The 18,302-nt window shown below is 45.1% G+C and overlaps 1 protein-coding gene across 1 annotated transcript; it reads right to left on the bottom strand.

Moving 5' to 3' along the window:
* Positions 1–13: 13 nt before the first annotated feature.
* Positions 14–12,448, bottom strand: MCRS1 (microspherule protein 1). The gene is made up of 15 exons (XM_020966240.2): positions 12,142–12,448; positions 10,748–10,855; positions 10,151–10,289; positions 9,576–9,714; positions 8,663–8,821; positions 8,381–8,490; positions 7,681–7,789; positions 5,455–5,593; positions 2,451–2,526; positions 1,883–1,911; positions 1,578–1,670; positions 1,196–1,278; positions 983–1,070; positions 580–707; positions 14–472 (listed from the first exon to the last, which is right to left on the bottom strand). Exons 2-15 carry the CDS (start codon positions 10,755–10,757, stop codon positions 386–388), a joined length of 1,389 nt encoding a protein of 462 aa, XP_020821899.1. The 5' UTR covers positions 10,758–10,855; positions 12,142–12,448; the 3' UTR covers positions 14–385.
* Between the last annotated feature and the right edge of the window lie 5,854 nt (positions 12,449–18,302).

Here is an 18,302-nt window from a genome sequence, read left to right on the forward strand (position 1 = left end):
ACAATAAAAGAAATCATTTGGAGCTTGGTGCTTTATTTACAAAAGGAGAAAAGTTTGTCAGGGAGAGGCAGCCTCTTGGGTAGAATGTGGAACTGACCTTGCTGAAAAGATGGCATGCTGGGTCCTAGCCCAAATAAGGATACTCTGTCTCCCTTTAGTATCTCCTACTACGGGAGTCAGGATTTCCTCCCAAATGGACTCCTTCCTTCCTCCCTGCCTCGAGGCTCAATCAACCACATCTGGGGCTTTAGGAGATACCCTCCAACCACAGTCTCCAGGGGACAGAAGAAATCTCTGAGGAGCTTGCTTTCCCAGGCTAGCATGGCTGTTGTGGGAAAAAAGAGGCCATGAGGCCAGAGAGAAGTTGGCTGGCTCCTGTCCTCTCTCACTGCGGAGTTATCTTGGCAGCCTCAGCCCGGATGAGAGTAATGAGGTCCTGGTTGATGAGGAAGACAAAGCGCAGGCTGGCGATCTGTAGGCAACAGGAAAGATCATTCTTAGGGCTTACAGGTCGTGACACAGAAGAGGTCCTAGGTAGCCCCAAACCCTCTCTCCGTAACCCCTCCCCCCGCATCTCACCTCCACCACGGAGTTGTTGCTGAGCCGCCATTTGGAGCCACATAGGACAGGCCGCCCATCTATGTAGATTGGCCGTCTACCCTCATTGGCAATGAAAAAATCGCCGTTATTCTTCAGTTTAATGACACCTAAGGTTCAGGAAAGATAAATGGGAGAAGCATGGAGAAAGGCTAGGGCCAAGAAAACCCATCCACCTCTTCCTGGTTTTCCAGAGAGCAGTTTCCCCAAAGCAAAAGAGGGAAAGACCCTCAGGCTCCCAAATGTGGAGGGGACCACCAAATACCATCTCAATGGCCTCTCCACCTTAGATCTGGGCAGGACCCAAATTAATCAGAACCCAGAACTTTTGGGAGCAGTGGGAAAGATGAGTGGCCTTTCCTTTCTGCTCTGACTCTTGGGGTACCTTGCTTTCGGGAGATCTTCCAGGCTGGGCCCTCCAGGGATAGATCCACATCAATCTGGTTGTCCTTGGTAGCTCTGCCCAGGGTAATCTGAGGAAACACCAAGAGTTAGAGGCTGTACGTCAAGCTATGGAAGAAGATAAGGAAAAGAAGAAGAGAGGAGAGGAGAGAGAAAAAAATGAGACATAGAAGGAAAAAGTGAGAGGATTCCTTACCTCCCTGGAACGCATCAGGTATCGCACCATGCGTCCACGGAGCACAGCCAGGGTCTGGTTATCAAAGTCTGGAGAACTCATTCCTGGGGAAGGAGCAGGGCTGAAGAAGAGTCTGCCTCTGCAGGAAAACCCTGCCCTTAACTCCCTCTAGACCACACAGGAGTACGGGGAAGTCACCGCATTGGTTCACACTGTCTGTTCTGCAAGATGATTCAGGTGCCCAAAGATCAAGGGGCATGATCTAGTTTACCTGAATAACAGGAGCCCAGGGACAAAACTGGAATGGGGACTAGCCCTCTGATAGCAGGAGAGGAAAAAGTTCAAGCCCAGCAGTTCTCTTAGGGGTGGCAAGGACTGGTGGGAGAGAAGGAAAGGTCCTCACCTGTGATGCTGTCCACCAACACCTGCCACTTATGCAGCTCCTGCTCCAGTTGCCGAATCTCCCGCTTTTGCCGCCTGTCAGCTACTGTGAGCTCTGAGGATGAGGGGTGGGCCCAAAGATGTGAGGGGAGCAGAGAGTGAACCCCACAGTCCTCCCTGTCGCATACCCCCTCCAGAATGCCACCTAGCTAGCGACGCTAATGCCCTTGGACTTCATAACAGATTTCACAACAGCCTCCGTCCTCTCCCTACTTCCCTGCCCCTCAGCCCCAGAACACCCATCCTCAGCTGTAACAGGCCACTCACCATGCTCCAGAACCTCATCTCGCATGTCCCTGAGTGGTGGCAATAAGAGAAATGGGTTAGACTTAGGCCCCAAACCATATACCCCACAGAGAAGTGGTCCCCCAGACTTTCCCCTCACCACCACAGGGCCAAAGAGCTCTAGAGAGCTAGCTAAGTACAACTGTTTCTCTAGGCAGAAAGGACCCAGCCTGGGACTCCAAGGCTGCAGTGTAAAGCTAGGGAAACCCAAAAGGAAACAGACTGCAGGCAATGGAGGGCAATTAAGGAAAGACAGCAATCCATTTCACTCAACAGGAACCCAGAAGCTATTGCTACAATTCCGGCTTGATACCTCTTTCCTCTCTCCCTTTCCTTTTCCTCTTTTCCCCTCTTAAATCATATCATCTGGCCAATCCCGTCTACACTTGTAGTCTGACAACCACAACCCTCCTGGGGGAAGGAATCAGGGAACTTTCAGAATCGGGGACAGAGTGACACCCCCAAATTCCCAAACAGGATGGTGAAATGGGCAAGTAAAACCCCAACCCAATGCAGAAAAAGCAGCTTCCCCACATTCCCAACTGCTTACTTGAGCTTGCTGTCATCGATCAGATCCTCGGCATCTGAGAAATTCAGCACTTGGTCCCCCTTTGGCAGTGGATGCACTGAATGGAGAACATGGAAAGGGTCAACGCTAATTTTGATGAGATAATCGTGTTATGTGAGTAACTTACTATAAAGAATAGGACCCTTGGAATGGTATGCATACTTATTATCATACTGCAGAAAGAAAAAGTTGATATGCCCCACAGAAAGGAGGTGACATCCCACTTTATGTGTATGATACCCAAGCTGTCCCTAGAATTCCAGAGTCCTCTTTATCCCAGGTACCAGTATGGAGGCTGAGGTGGGTGAATCTGTGAAATGGGCACACTGAGAACATTAAAGCTGTAGATAACCTCTATTAGAGATCAAAAGACTCAATCCCCTGAAAGTGATATATTCAGGAGTCTTCAGAGAGGCCTAGGACAGATTCCAGATTGGCCTAGTTCCCATCGCCCTATTTCCTCCAAGCTGGAAGAAGGGGATTGTAGTCATCAGACTACAAATGTATTGGCTAAATGTGATTTAAGAAGGGAAAAAGGGAATGGAAAGAGAGAGAGGATGGATGTATTATCCACAATTTATACTTTTATGTGGATTAGAGAAATTCCCCTCACCACTCCCAGGGGAAAGCATGCTAGCAATGAAGTATTCCTCAATTAAGGAGTAACTATGAAAACCTCAAGGGAGAAAAAAGGCAAAAATATCACTTTTAAAGTGATATTTAAATTGTGATGGAATACTACTGTGCTATAAGAAATAACAAGGGGGATGGTTTCAGAAAAACCTAGGAAGACTTACATGAACTGATGCAAAGTGAAGTGAGCAGAACCAGGAGAGCATGGAGTAACAGCAATATTGTTAACAGTGATGAACTGCGAAAGACTTAGCTACTCTGATTGGGACGATGATCTAGTAAAATTAAAAACGACTCATGATGAAAAATGCTATCCACCTCCAGAAAAAGAACTAATGAACTCCTGAGTGCAAAGTGAAGCATACTGTTTTTCTATTTTGTCTATTTTTGTTTTTTGCAACATAGCTAACATAAATACTTTTTGCATGACTTCACATGTATAATGGGTATCATATTGCTTGCCTTCTCAATGGTCGGGGGAGGAGCTGGAGGGAGGGAGAGAATTTAGAACTCAAAAAAAAAGAGAACGTTTAAAAGATGACAGAGTTCTAGTTAACAGGCAAGTTCATACACAATAACTTTCAAGCTAGTAATGACCTTGTGAAGTGTGTGACAAGGCTGAATTTTTTGCTATTATAGCAAAATTTTATCCTGCCTCAGTTCTTTCTGCTTCCCTAAATATTTTACACTGTTGAGCTCTGAGGAAGAACCAGGAACCTAGGCTGGGCCACTGCCAAGAAATGGATAGCCGTCCCTTGAATTGATTCCAGGATTCATCAGAAGGCCAGGCTCTAATAAAGATCGGCATCTTGAGAGAAAACCTCCTGTAGGAACTTATCAACACCTAGAGGCAGCTGTGCTGGCCAGCTGGATTAGGGAGGCCACAGAATAACAACAGACATCAATCTAAGTGACTGTGATACCTCACTTAATCCTCACAATCACCCCACAAGCAAAGGGCTATGTAACACACTGTAAAAAACATGTTATAACGAGATATACACAAGTTTGTGCTAATTTATCCAAGTGAAAGGACATGTTCTTCCTGTAGTAGACTACAGAGACATGAGGTGGCATATGCTGCATACGCAGCAGCAGTCCCTCTTTTCTTGGGTTTCCTTGCCTATTTTCAGGGAACATACTTCACAGCAACCAGAGCTGAGAGGCACCTTAGAGCTTAGTCTAGCCCTCTTCATCTTACAGAGAAGAAAACTAAGGCCCAAAGAGGTGAAATGCTTTGTATGAGTTTGTACCATGGCCAGGATGAATGGTTAACATGACAGAAAAGGAAAATGACAATGCCGGAGGGGATGAGGGCATTGTTGGTGGAGCCATGAACTGGTCCAAACAATATGGAGAACAACTTGGAACTAAGCCGTAAGGGCATACCCTTTGACCCAGCAATGCCACTACCAGGTCTGTATTCCAAACAGATCAAAGAGAGAGGAAAAGGAACCATAGGTACAGAAATACTTCTAGCAGCTCTTTTTGTGGTGGCAAAAAATTGGAAACTCAGGCAGTACCCATCAACTGGGGAATGGCATACTATTGTGCTATAAGAAATGATGAGCAGGATGCTTTCAGGAAAACCATGAACTGAGGCAAAGGGAAGTGAACAGAACAAGGAAAATATTGTACAAAGTAACAGCCATATTGTAATGATCATCTGTGAAAGATGTAGCTACTCTGATCAATACATGATGCAAGATAATTCTGAAGAACTCATGATGAAAACTGCTATCCATCTTCAGAGAGAGAACTGATAAATTCTGAGTGCAGATTGAAGCATATTTTTTTCACTTTCTGTATTTTTCTTGGGGTGTGTGTGTGTTTTCTTTTGCAACATGGCTAATATGGACATGTTTTGCATGACTTCACATTTATAATTGGTATATTGCTTGATTTCTTCTCAAGGGGTGGAGGGAAGGTAGGAGAGAATTTGGAACTCAAAATTTTAAAAAATAAATGTTGAAAAAATTGTTAATACAACTGAGAAATATCTAATGAACACCCCCCCCCATATTAAATCATGCCTACTTCAGTAATAAATGACTTTAAGATGGGTGGCGGGTGGCCCAGGATTTGAACTCAGGTCTTCTAACTTTGATCCAGATGTTCTTCATCACATTATGCTATACTGTGGGTAGTCTGTGGGTCAGTCTGGAGTTGTCTGCTGTGCTGATGCCCAGGACTGACTGTGCATAGGGCTCATGGCCACACAAAGCAGCTTCAGTGGAAATTGTTCTCAGGCCATTCCCCCCCCACCACCACCATACCAGCAGCTGCCTTCTCCTCTGTTGCCCCTCCCCTTGGATCTGCAGGAGGACGGCTCCTTCTCAGGGAAGCTGGTTACCTGTCTGGTCCTCCAGGAGATAGTACTGCTTCATGAGCTGCCAGTGGCTCTGCAGGGCCTTGGCTGTGCGGGACAAGTAGAAGGCATCAGGGTGTCTGTGCAGCAGGTCTTGGAAAGTCTCCAGGGAGGGCTGGCTGGCCTGGAGGAACAAAAGCCACGCGGCACCCAGAGAAGTCTGAGCTCCTCCCCTCAACGTGGCAAAGGGGAAAAGAGCAGAACTCAAGGAAGCTGGTTCTAACTTGAACCACAGCCTCCCCAAGAGCCCCATTAAGGGGCCTGCCAAAACGAGAAGAGCTGTTGCCAGGAACACGCCTATACTTGAATGTCACTGATACACAAGCCCACCTAGTCTGTACTGGATGGGGAAGCTAGCATGCACACACAGGCAGATGTATGTGTACGCACGCATGTGTATAAAACATATACATGTGTAGAGAGACATACAGAGCCAGAGAGTGAGAAGAGATTAGACTTGTTTTGCTTCAATAAGAAAAGTTGCAAAGGTACATTTTGGTTCAACATATAAAGGGAAAAAAATCCTAACAATAAGAACCAATGAGAATGGTTTGTCTTGGAGGCAACGTGTCCCTGGGGGGTCTTCAAGAAGCAGCAGGATAACTCCTCACTTGGTCAGCAATGTTCCATTCAAATATGGATTTTTAAGGTCTTTTCTGATCCCAAGATCCTCAATTTTCCAGTCTCTGGTTTGCCTCCACTTTATCATTCCCCATTCACTGCTCAACTCCTTCTAATTTAGTTTCAGTCCCCACACAGAAAATGGGACTAAAATACTCTCCACGGTCACCAATGATCTCTTTATTGCTGAAACAATGATGGTCTTTTCTCCACCCTTACCCTTCTCCTCTCTGTAACATCTGACACAGGTAATAACCCCTTTCTTCCTGGGGCTCTTTTTCTCCTCTGGGTTTCTGTGACTACTTTCTTCTGGTTCTCGTCCTGCCTGATCAGTTCTCAGTCTACCCTGCAGTACTGCTGTCCGTGGCCCTTCCCTACCCTCTATTCTCCCACCAGCCCCAACACACATACATTCTGCCATGCTTGAAAATACACCAAAATTCTACCCTGGGGAGGGGGGGTTCTCTCTTGGTAACCTCAATTCCCATGGATTCAATTATTATCTCCATGCAGATGATTAACAAGCCTACATACCCAGCCCTCTTTTACCTCCTGAGCTCCAGTCCCACATCTCTAGATGTCCAAGGGAAGTCACCTCATGCTTCATGGGCAACTCAAACTCAACACGTTCAATACATAACCCATCTATCTCCCTTCATCTAGTCCTCCTAATTTCCCCATTTCTGTTGGCAACACAACATTCTTCTAGCCCCTCAGATTCCCAACCTAATAGTTAATCTGAACTCTTCATTCTAACTCGCCTCCCATGTTCAATCAGCTGTCAAGTCTTGCCAGTTCTATCTCAACACATTTTGCAAATATCATCCTTATCCTTTCTCACACTGCCGCCACCCTAGTTCAGGTCTTTATCACCTTTGGCCTGAATTGGTACAATAGCCTCCTAATTCACTTTTCTGCTTCCAATCTCTCCCCTGTCCACCTACCCTAAACAAAGCTGCCAAACTGATTTTGCTACAGCACAAATATGACAATGTCATTTGTGCTCAAGTAGCATCAGTGGGTCCCTCTTGCCTCTAGAATAAAATACAAACTGTTCCATTTGCCCTTTAAAGCCCAAACTCTTTCAAGGCTTAATATACTGACTACTAGCTCTGATGCCCTCTAACCTGGGCCACACTGGTCTACGTGCTGCTCCCTATACATGACATCTCATCTCCCACCTTCATGCTTGTGCACAGGCCACCTCCCATGTCTGGAATGCCCTCCCTCTTGGAACCCCTTGTTTCTTTCAAGGCTCACCTCCTTCAAGAAGCTTTTCCCGACTTCCCCAGTTGTTAGTATCCTTCTCTCAATCATTTTGTACTGAATTTTGCATATGTCCTGTACTTAGCTTTTCTTTGAACAACCTGTATCTTCCCCACATAGAATATAAACTCTTTTAAGAGGAGGGATTGTCTCACTTTTATATTTATATTACTAGTACCTAACACAAAGCAGGTGCTTAATAACTGCTTGCTGACTGGTCTGGTCAAGGTACAAGTTCAATTCTACCCAACACCACATGTTCCCCTCCCACCAACTCCACCTGCTTCCCTTCCCCGCTGCCCCAGCACAGGCCCCTCATCTTACCGATCCCACCTTGCTCAGAAGCTGCTCCTCAGCCTTGCTGAACAAAGCCTTACTCTGTATGGCTGCAATGGCCTCTGGGTGGAGCTGCCTCATTGCCTGACAGGCCAACCTGGAGGGGAGAAAAAAGGAAAGGAGTGGGGGTTAAGGGAGGGAAGGAGAGCCCTCTGTGGCTCCTACCTCTTAGCAGTACCCAATGGCCATCAGGACCCAAATTCTAGATACCCGACTCCATTTAAAGTGGGCAGTCTGAGAATCTTTCCATCTGTGGAGCTAACGCTTTTGAGAAAGATAGCCAAAGCTCACGCCCTCAAGGAGCCACTGCTCTCATTTTACGAAGAAACTGAAGCCCCAAGAAAGCAGATGACTTGGTCAAGGATCACCCAGATAATCAGTGGGAGAAATAAAACTAAGATTTACATCTTCCAACTTCTAATCCAGTTCTCTCACTATCACCACATGATGCCCTGAAGAGAGCAGGATGGGTCCCATTCAGAACCTATGGGCTCCTGGGGACTAAAAGGATTTAGGGGGAAGAATTTCTCCACAGTGGAAACTGGCTGCCTAATTCGATCACTTAATTCTCGAAAAGTATAAGGAATAAGGATACCAGAAAGGTGATCCAGGAATCCTTCCTCCTAATCATACGAGGCAACAACTCCTGTGTCCCTCTCTGACCCTGACTTGTCTCTACCATACTCACTTAGAGATGACAGGATCATACAGCAGGGCGTACCAGCGCTCCTGCACCTCCCGAAGGGTGAAACGGCAGCTAAACTTCACACCCAGGTGGACTGATGTCAGGTCATTGGTCTGCAAGGCCCCAGAAGGTAGTTACTGGAAGAATCTTAGCCAGGGGAGAGATGTCCTACAGCAGTTCCCATTTTGCCCTTGGGATAGCCAGACAACAGGCTCCGGTCTGGCTGGGAGTGAGGGGGTGGGGGGTGGGAAGGGACACAGGTGATGAACCATGTGGTAGTGATACCTGTAGCACAGCATTGATGAGCAAGAGATCGTCTGCTGGCTTCCAGCGGCCCAGGTCCTTGGTCACCTGTAGTGGCTGCTTGCTTTTCTTCATGCGCTTAGTGAGGCCAGGGGCAGGGGCTGGGCTGGGGGGTACTGGTGTGCTCAATGCCTTGGATACCTAGGGAAGTTGGGAGTGGGCTGAATGTGGCTGGGGGAGAGGGAAGGAGTGGAGCTGTCCTGACTAGAAGAATACATTCCAAAACTGGTATCCTAGGATAAGTGAACACCAGATTAGAGTTGTCTGTTTTCTGTGGCATTCTTCTCTTCAATGGGCCTGAGCTGAGCCCAACGTCACAGAGGAAATCCAGAGAGTAAGCATACCTACCACAGTTACTCCACGTTTTACCCCTTTTCTCCCCAATTCCCATGCCCTTGGGGGTAGAAAGCAGTCCTTGACATCAGCATGGGGTCTATTATCTGCTGCTGCTGTTTCCCTCCCTACACTCCTCATGACTGCCAGGGGAATGCTACCTTTGGCGTAGTGCCCAGGGCCAGAGCAATGCCACCTGGAAATTGTTTTTACGCCCCAGCACTGCTGGGAATGGGCTGCCTGCTCCAAGAATAGACACATGCTGAGTGCCTCCTACACAGGATGCTGTACAGAATGAGTGGGAAGGGAGGGGGGGAAGGGAGGGGAGAGACAGAGGAAGGAGGAGGTTCTGGGTAAGGATATGGATTTGAAAAGGTGGGTAAGAAACAAACTGCCTCTAAGTATGCAAGAGTTTGGGCTGGGGTGGAATGTTCCTGGCTCTTACCCTGCAGCCCCTCAAAATCAAAAATGGCCTTCTACCTGAAGGTAAAGGTACTGACGGAAAACCAGCTCTAGCACTATGAATAAGAAAGCTAAGGGAGTCCCCAGCCCTTCTCCTCACCTTCTTCTTTTCACTGGAAGAAGGCTCACTCCCTGAGCAACGTCCTGGTTCCACTCCTGTGGCACCTTTGGCCCGAGTGGATGATTTGGCCAAGCTGCTCTCCACCAACTCATCATCAAATTTCTTCCTTTTGATGAACCTAAAAAGAATCTGCTCCAGTTATCACCTCCTTAACCCTCACACCTAGCAGTTCTTCCAGGGATTTAGTTACTGTAGCCTCATGAAAGAGACAGAGGTTAATGGATCCAAGAGACATTTTTTGAGTTGGGAATGGGGTATGGTAGGGCACTGGCTTCCCCTATGGTGCTGTCTAATCTGATTAGCACCTTTTACCCCTACAGAGGTGTCAATGAATCTTTCATCTTTTACTATACAAATGATGCTTTTAGGACAGCATCTATCCTCCTTTGTTCTTAGCAGCAAATAAGTTTGGCAATGGAGGAAATGGAAGAAAATGGAACTTTTCCAGCCCCAGACAGTCTCATATACTCATGATTCAATCTCCTGTTGAGAGTGTACGGGGGAAGGGGAGAACTGGGAGTTCTCCCTGCTCTTATCCCAATAATGATTACTACCTGGAAGAACTTCTCCGCTTGGGAATAGTGCCCAAAGCCTGGGAAGAGCTTCGCTTCTGCCCGGCCAATGACTCCTCATCTTCTGAGCGGCTGGCAGTGCCAGATGCCATCAGAGATGAATCTAACAGTCCCTGAGCATCTAGAGGAAGAGGGAAAGAAAGATCTGATTTCGTATCACTGTCCCACATAAGATATTCATCCCCAACAGAAGACGACCCCTCCCCACAGTGCTTTTGCCCTCTTTTTCCCCATTTCTCAGTTATCTGAGTGTTTAATACAGCCTTAGAAGTCCCTGAAGATGGGAACCAGATCTCTAAATTCTGTAGTTTTCCTGAGATCACATATTATACTACACAAGGGGTGCTAAAGTCAGAATAGTGATGACAACATGGGGTTGTAGGCACAGATCTGTCACCAAAACGTAGCTACCTCTAAACAGGAGCTAAATTTCCATGGAGTCAAATGTAGCCCCTGCTGTGAGATGAGTAGGGGATGGCCCAGGAAGGATGTGAGGCTTAATTAGGACTAAGAGAAAACTGTGGCATGTATGGGCTAATATGATGGGAAGTCAGGGGAGCTGATCTGATCTGATACTACCTTTGTCCATCCTTCCAGTCTCTTAATGCCAAACCAAAGGGATAGGAAGAGTCCCACAGGTTCATCCAAGGCTTCAGACAGGGTGAATTGAGAGGCTGAGAAGGAAGTCTGCAAAAAAGAAAAGTGGTTCCCCAAGATGGAGTTGCCTAATTAGTCCCCACCTCCCTTCCCTAAACTGGCTCCCATCATAGCTCCAAATTCCCTGAGGACAGAAAAGGATTGGGACCCCCATTTGCTAAATCATCTTTCTCTGTCAGAATTTCTGCCAGCTAAAAACAGCCCTATAGGGTTCCATTAAGAAGGAGCCTCTAGGATTCCATGAAGAAGGAGAATGGTATATTCTATCACTTTCACCCCTGTTGACTCAGCCAACTATGAAGTAACTCCAGCTTACTACCCTGGATTACTCCCTTCCTGGGTAAGGCTGTGTGTTAGCAACTCCACCATAAGGCAGACAGGAGTTAAAAGGTGATGAAACCTTTCAGGTGCTTTACTCTGCTCTCCTTTGGAGCTCTGGTGAAAGATTTGTTGGACAGAGGATGTCGATGCTCTCGGCTACAAAATGAAACTCTTGGGATTTTCTATGGCTCTCAATCCCCCCAGCTCTTTCTTTCAGCCCGCAATGTGATCGGTGATTAACGGCTAGAAGGAACTGAAGGGGTGATCTAATTCAACCACTTCATTTGAAAGGTGAATAAATTCAGGTCCATGGAGGGCTTGCTCAAGATCACTGGTTACCAGTAATAAAACTAAGTCCTGTAGCCTCCAAGCCCAGGGCCCTTTCCACTGCAATACTGCCTCACGGGGCAAATCCGGGTCAGGCTGTGCTTCTGAAAGGGCTGAAACTCTCTTTCCTCAAGCAGGTATATTAGTAGGTATGGTTTTTCAGAAAAAACACCAGGGGCCAAACATCACTGTGTACAGCTTGGAGGGCCTTTAGGCCCCGAATGGGTAAGAGGACCAGCCCTAGGCCCTCACTACCCCGAGGGAGCTCACCCCTAGTTGCTACTCCCTCTGTGTCCCTCTCTTTCCCCTACCCTCACCCACAGCTCCGGGGTGCGGCGGGGAGGGGCGAGGGGGGAGGAGTCTTATTTTTCGTGGGCTAGCAAGGACCTCCTCCCAAGCAGATCAAAACCAGGTGAAAAGAAATTCACCTTTCTGGGCTGTCACTAACAGCCAAGGGTCTAAGCCCCGAGGGGGCGTGGGAAAGCCACTGAACTCACCCCCGGCACGGGGAGTTTGCGCATGCGCACCCTCTCCCGCGGACCGGTTCTGCGGGCGCATGCGCAGGTTTTCGGGGCGCTACCGGGGCGGGCCCCCAAACCTAGTGGTGGACTGCATTCTATTTGCCGTCAGATTCTCAGAATCAAACCACGGGGCGGCGGGAGTCTCACCATTCCTGGGCCGCCGGCTCCAACGCAGTATTCTCCGCGGCGACGGCAGCAGCCGCAGGGCCTCAACCGACTTTCGTGAAATACTTCCAATTCCGGGTCTTGGGCAAGGACGCCTATTCCCTTCCGGTTCGTCACAGGAACACTTCCTGTAGCAAATACTGGTGCGGAGAGAGGAAGGGAGAGAGGTGTGGTGGCAGCCATGTTAGTAGGGTTGCCGTCATCTTGGTAAAGGTAAATAATCCTCGCTTCCTGTTCCTTTTGGGAACAGCAGAGGAAGCTTCCCCAAATGCCAGTACCACTAACACAACCCCACCGAGGACGTTCGCCTTTTCATCTATCCCTGAATAGTGTTCAGCCAAACGCAAAGAGGACTGGGAAGCAAAAGGAGCTGGCCGTATGCCAATGGCAAAGGAAAGGACTGCGCAAGCGCAATGGAAAGGGGCGGGGGAGAAGGGGAGGAGGAGCCTGAGAGCACGCTCAAGTTCAAGGTGGAGGGAGAGTCCATGCTCGGCTGGAATAGGATTCTGCAGTTACTCCAGAGCCGGGATCGCCCTGGGTGCCCTTTCCAGGACAGTTCTTTTTCATTCTTTTTGTGGCCATCATCCCCACGCATTTCCCGAGCACCTTCTTGGCTAAGGAGTTGGGCTTGTACCAAGATAACCGGATGACATCAACATGGTCCCTGCCATTCCTTTGCACCTCAGCACAGTCTCCATCACCGCAGTTGGAGTCCTGTTGAGGTTTTCTACCGGCTTCCGGGTCATATTCTCCCCTTTTTCAAGTTAAGTGCGCTGCGCAAGCCCATTGGTCTTTAAGCGTCTCAGTTTACATGATGATAACCCATCAAGCACCCTGACTTAATTTCTGAGCTCCAAACTAGCCCCTTGGCATCTATATGACCCATTAACATCTCCAATGCAACACGTCCAGGATAAAATCTTCTAACTTCTACCCAACTCACCCCTTTTCCTAACCATCCCATTTCATTTGCATAGAGTTGTGGTATGTGATTGTGATGGAGTACTGTTGTCTTATAAAAAAATGAGGAGGGGGGTGGTTTTAGGAAAACCTGGGAAGACATATGTACTGATGCAAGATGAAGTTGAGCAGAAGCAGGAAAACATTGTACCTAGTAACATTGTATGTTGATCTAGTGTGAATGATTTAACTATTCTGTTTTTTTGTTGTTGTTGTTTTTCCTAGGCAATCGGGTTAAGTGACTTGCCCAGGGTCACACAGCTAGTAAGTGTTATGTGTCTGAGGGCAGATTTGAACTCAGGTCCTCCTGAATCCAGGGCTGGCGCTCTACCCGCTGCGCCACCTAGCTGCCCCTGATTTAGTTATTCTGATCCCTACAGTACAGTTCAAAAGAACTTATGATAAAAAATGTTGTCTACTTCCAGAGAAAGAACTGATGGAGTCTGAATGCAGATTGAAATCTTTTTTCATTTTCTTTATTTTTCTTGCTTTTTTGGTTATTGTTCACTTGTATCCAACTCTTTTATGACCCCTTTTGGGGTTTTACTGGCAGAGATACTGGAGTGGTTTGTCATTTCCTTCTCCAGTTCATTTTACAGATGAGGAAACTGAGGCAAACAGGGTTAAGTGACTTATCCAGGGTCACACAGCTAGTACGTGTCTAAGGCCATATTTGACCTCAGGTCTTCCTGACTCCTGGCACTCAGCTGCTCCTTTTCTTGAGCATCAGTAACCAAATGGTAATCATAAGATGCTCTCTAGAGAAGTGGCTACCTCAGGAGTTCCCAAGTCCCTGGGTTCCTCAGTCAGTACTGGCTATACTTCAGAAAGAGTTCCCTGTAACTACCACAGTTATTCCTGAAGAGCAGAAGCCCAAAGTCTGATCTGGCCTTGAGAGAGACAGTGCAAAGCCAAGGTGAAGGGTCTGTGTATTTGTTACACTTTACAAATCAGATGGTTATCCAACATGAGTTTGTCTGACTAAATGCTTGGAGTAGGATTGAGGGAGGGAAAGCTAAATTAACCCAGTGAGTAAAGGAGATTTTTGGGTTTTTTCCCAGTGTTGACTGGGTAGAGGTGGAGCCAGAGAGAGAGAGAGAGCGCTTGCTACTAATAATTTTCTAGGGTAGATGGATATATGTATTATTTACACATCTAGATCATATCCTAGACATTTTCCTTTTGACCCCAGCACAATATAGAGAATGAGAAAGAAATGGACTGTTTGGGGGACACCTGAGCGCTGAATCCATCATGGCTGCTGAGTCTACTTTGAGCCTTGCCAGGTGTTAAGGTCCCCTGAGGCACACACAGCTACCATGGGACCCTTGTGGACTTCATCCCACTCAAGATACCCCACACTAGGAGGGACTTAGTTGTACAGAAAGGTTCTATTCAAGGGTAGATGACCAACGCATCCACGTTCCCTTTTCCACTGAAAGATTATCCTTCACATTTATTCTTTGCATTTGTTAGTACCTAGAATATTCCCAGCTTGCAAAGGGATGTGGCTCTGTTTGGTTTTGACTCCACAAATATCCTGCCACCCCTCCCCACCATGCCAGATCTCTTCAGGTACCCTCCTTCCTTTTCAGCTTCCTTTTGCATATTGTCTTCCCCCTTTAGATTATAAATTCCTTGAGGGCAGAGGCTGACTTTCTTTATTTCTATCCCTAGAACTTTGGAAAGCTCTTAACGAATATTTATTGACTATGAAAAACATAACAGATTTATTGTTTATTCTTCTATTATTGGATACTCTCCCTTTGCCAATTTCCAAACCTTTAGTAATGATAGTTCACCAGATTTTAGGTTGTAGCATGCTGGTCCAGTTGCACACCTAAGTCACATATCAGTAGCTGGGGAGGAAAAGTAGTGTTTGCCTTTATCCTTAAGGGCTGAGAAATGATTTAAAGTCAATCCAGATGTCCATACCTCCCCCTGTGGATCTGCCTTGGAAATAAGAAGAAACATTTCAAGGTCTTTTGTGATCTCTGTATTTTAAGTTTTCTTCAGAAAGCATTGAATTACTTAAAGTCAGCACATTTTCTTCTTTCCTTTGCATACTCACATTCAGGATAAATTTGTCCATTTAATGACAAAAATATCAGCCAGATAGACAAGTTTTACATAGTACTCCATCGTTGAAAAACATATTTTATTGATATATTTTAGTTTTGCATCACCTACATTTCCCAATAGGTTATTTCCCCTCCCAAAGAGCCATTCCTTATAATAAAGAATGAAAAGAGTTTTAAAAACCAGTTTAGCAAACTAATACATTGAAAATGTTTGACATTATGTACAATGTTCCATCCTCTACATTTACAAAGAATGGGATGGAAAGAAGAGAAAGAGGAGGAATGAGTGGTGGGGAGAAGGAAGGGGGAAGAGTACTTCATCATTTAACTGAGAAACAAAGTTCAAAGGTAAATATGTTTAAGAACTCATTTCTCAGTTTATTAAAACTTTCTAAAATTTTTATTTCTACAAGGAATTTTTTCACCTTCCGTTACCTCCCCCATTGACCATTTTTTTAAAAGTAAAAATAAAACCCCTCATAATAAATATGCATAATTCAGCAAAACAAATGCCTGCATTGGTCATATCCAAAAATGTGTGTCTCATTCTGCATTTTATTTTTTAAGAAAAATAATTTTTCACATGTGTTTTTGAAACTTTGGGTTACAAATTTTCTCCCTTCCTCCCTCCCCACCCACTCTCACTGAAAAGGCAGGCATCTTGATACAGGTTATAGATGCGTAGTCATGCCAAACACTTCCATAGTAGAGTCATGTTGTGAAAAACTAAGTATATTTCCCTTCATCCTATCCTACCCCCATTTATTCTATTCTCTCTTTTGACCCTGTCCCTCCTCTTATTTTCCGGTAGAGTAAGATAGATTTCCATACCCCATTGTGTGTGTTATTCCCTCCTTAAGCCAAATCCTATGAGAATAAGATTCACTCATTCCCTCTCACCTTCCCCCATTTCCCTTACACTATAAAAACCTTTTCTTGTCTGTTTCATGTGAGATCATTTACCCCATTCTACCTCTCCCTTTCTCATCCTAGTATAATCTTCTCTTACCCCTTAATTTTATTTTCCATATATCACCCCTTCATCTTCAACTCACCCAGTGCCCTCTATCTCTCTCTCTATCTATCTATCTATACATACATACATACATACATACATACATACATACATACATATAATTTTTCCCCTCCCACTACCCTAATACTGACAAAGGACTCATGAGTTACAAATATCATCTTTCCATGCGGGAATATAAACAGTTCAACCTTAATAAGTCTCTTATGATTTCTCTTTCCTGTTTACCTCTTCCATGTTTCACTTGAGTCTTGTATTTAAAAGTCAACTTTTCTAAACAGCTCTGGTCTTTCCCTCAGGAATGCTTGAAAGTCACCTATTTCACTGAATGACCATTTTTTACCCTGAAGGATTATACTCAGTTTTGCTGGGTAGGTGATTCTTGGTTATAATCCTATCTCCTTTGCCCTCCAGAATATCATACTCCATGCCCTCTGGTGCCTTAATGTAGAAGCTGCTAAATCTTGTGTTATCCTGATTGTGTTTCCACAATACTTGAATTGTTTTTTTCTGGCTGCCTGCAATATTTTGTCCTTGACCTGGGAATTCTGGAATTTGGCTACAGTATTCCTAGGAGTTTTCCTTTGGGGATCTCTTTTAGGAGGCGATCAGTGGATACTTTCAATTTCTATTTTGCCCTCTGGTTCATTCTGCATTTTTATTTTATATTATTTTATTTTTTGCTTTTAGGCAGTTGGGGTTAAGTGACTTGCCCAGGATCACACAGCTAGTAAGTGTCAAGTGTTTGATCTGAGGCGGGATTTGAACTCAGGTCCTCCTGACTTCAGGGCTGGTGCTCTATCCACTGCACCACCTAGCTGCCCCTCATTCTGCATTTTTAATCCAATATCTCTCTGGCAGGAGGCATGTGGAGTGTTTCATCCTGGGTCCTCTGTATTTGTGGCTTGTCATTACATTGGTCAAAGACTTTAGAAGTCTTTCAAAGTTGCTTTTCTCTATAATGTTAACATTGTATACACTGGTCTCCTAGCTTTGCTAACTTCACTTTGCATACAAATCTCAGTTTCTTCTGAAACTGTCTGTTTTGTCATTTCTTATGGCATAATAATATTCTATTACAATCATATGCCATAATTTGTTTATCCAATACCCAATAGGTAGGCACTCCCTTATTTTCCAGTTTGGGGCTACTGTGAAAAGAGCTATTTTAGAACTGTACACACACATACACACACATATACACAAGCATATATAGACTTTTCTTTGATTTCTTTGGGTTATAGGCCTAGTAATGTAATTGTTAGGTCAAAGGGTATATATAATTTAGTAACTTTTTGGACATAGTTAACAAATTGCTTTCCAAAATGACTAGCTCAATTCACATATCCACCAAAAGTACATCAGGTGCCTATTTCCCCCCAGCCCCTCCAACAAGTTTCCTCTTTCATCATCTTTGTCAATCAAACCTCAGATTTGATTTAATTTTCATTTCACTAATGATTTTGAACATTTTTTTCATATGGTTGTTGATAGCTTGTATTTCTTCCTTTGACCATTTATCTATTGGGAAGTGGCTCTTACTCATGTACATTTGAATCAGTTGCATATATATCTTGGCTATGAAGTTTTTATCAGAGAAGCTTACTGCAAAGATTTTTTTTCCCTTCAGTTATCTGCTTCCCTTCTAATTTTAACTGCATTGTTTTATTTGTACAAAAACCTTCTTGATTTTAAATAATCACAATTGTCCATTTTATTTTCTGTGTTACTGCTTCTTGTTTGAATACGAACTCTGCCCCTATCTATAGATTTGCTTATGATGTCACTTTTGATGTCTAGGTCAGTAGATCCGTTTGGAGTTTTTTGGTATATGGCGCTGATCTATATCGAATTTCTTCCAAACTGTTTTCCATTTTCTCATCAGTTTTTTTCATATAGTAAGTTCTTGCCCAGTAGCTGGGGTATTGGAGTTCATCAACCATTGTGCTACAGTGTTAGTTTGCTTCTGTGTGTTGTATACCTAGTCTGTTATGCTAACCAGCCTTTTCTTTTTAGACCAGTACCACGTGATTACTTTTTTAGTGTAGCTTGACATCTAGTGCTGATAG

The sequence above is a fragment of the Phascolarctos cinereus genome, unplaced genomic scaffold (assembly GCF_003287225.1).
Source record: "Phascolarctos cinereus isolate Bilbo 61053 unplaced genomic scaffold, phaCin_HiC Scaffold_1;HRSCAF=81, whole genome shotgun sequence".
Taxonomy (NCBI): domain Eukaryota; kingdom Metazoa; phylum Chordata; class Mammalia; order Diprotodontia; family Phascolarctidae; genus Phascolarctos; species Phascolarctos cinereus.

Coding starts and splice junctions, on each gene's coding strand:
- MCRS1 (XM_020966240.2), bottom strand. Junction 7,790..8,380: donor TATGATCCTGTCATCTCTAA/GTGAGTATGGTA, acceptor TCTCCCCTCCAG/GTTGGCCTGTCAGGCAATGA. Junction 708..982: donor GAAGATCTCCCGAAAGCAAG/GTACCCCAAGAG, acceptor CCTGAACCTTAG/GTGTCATTAAACTGAAGAAT.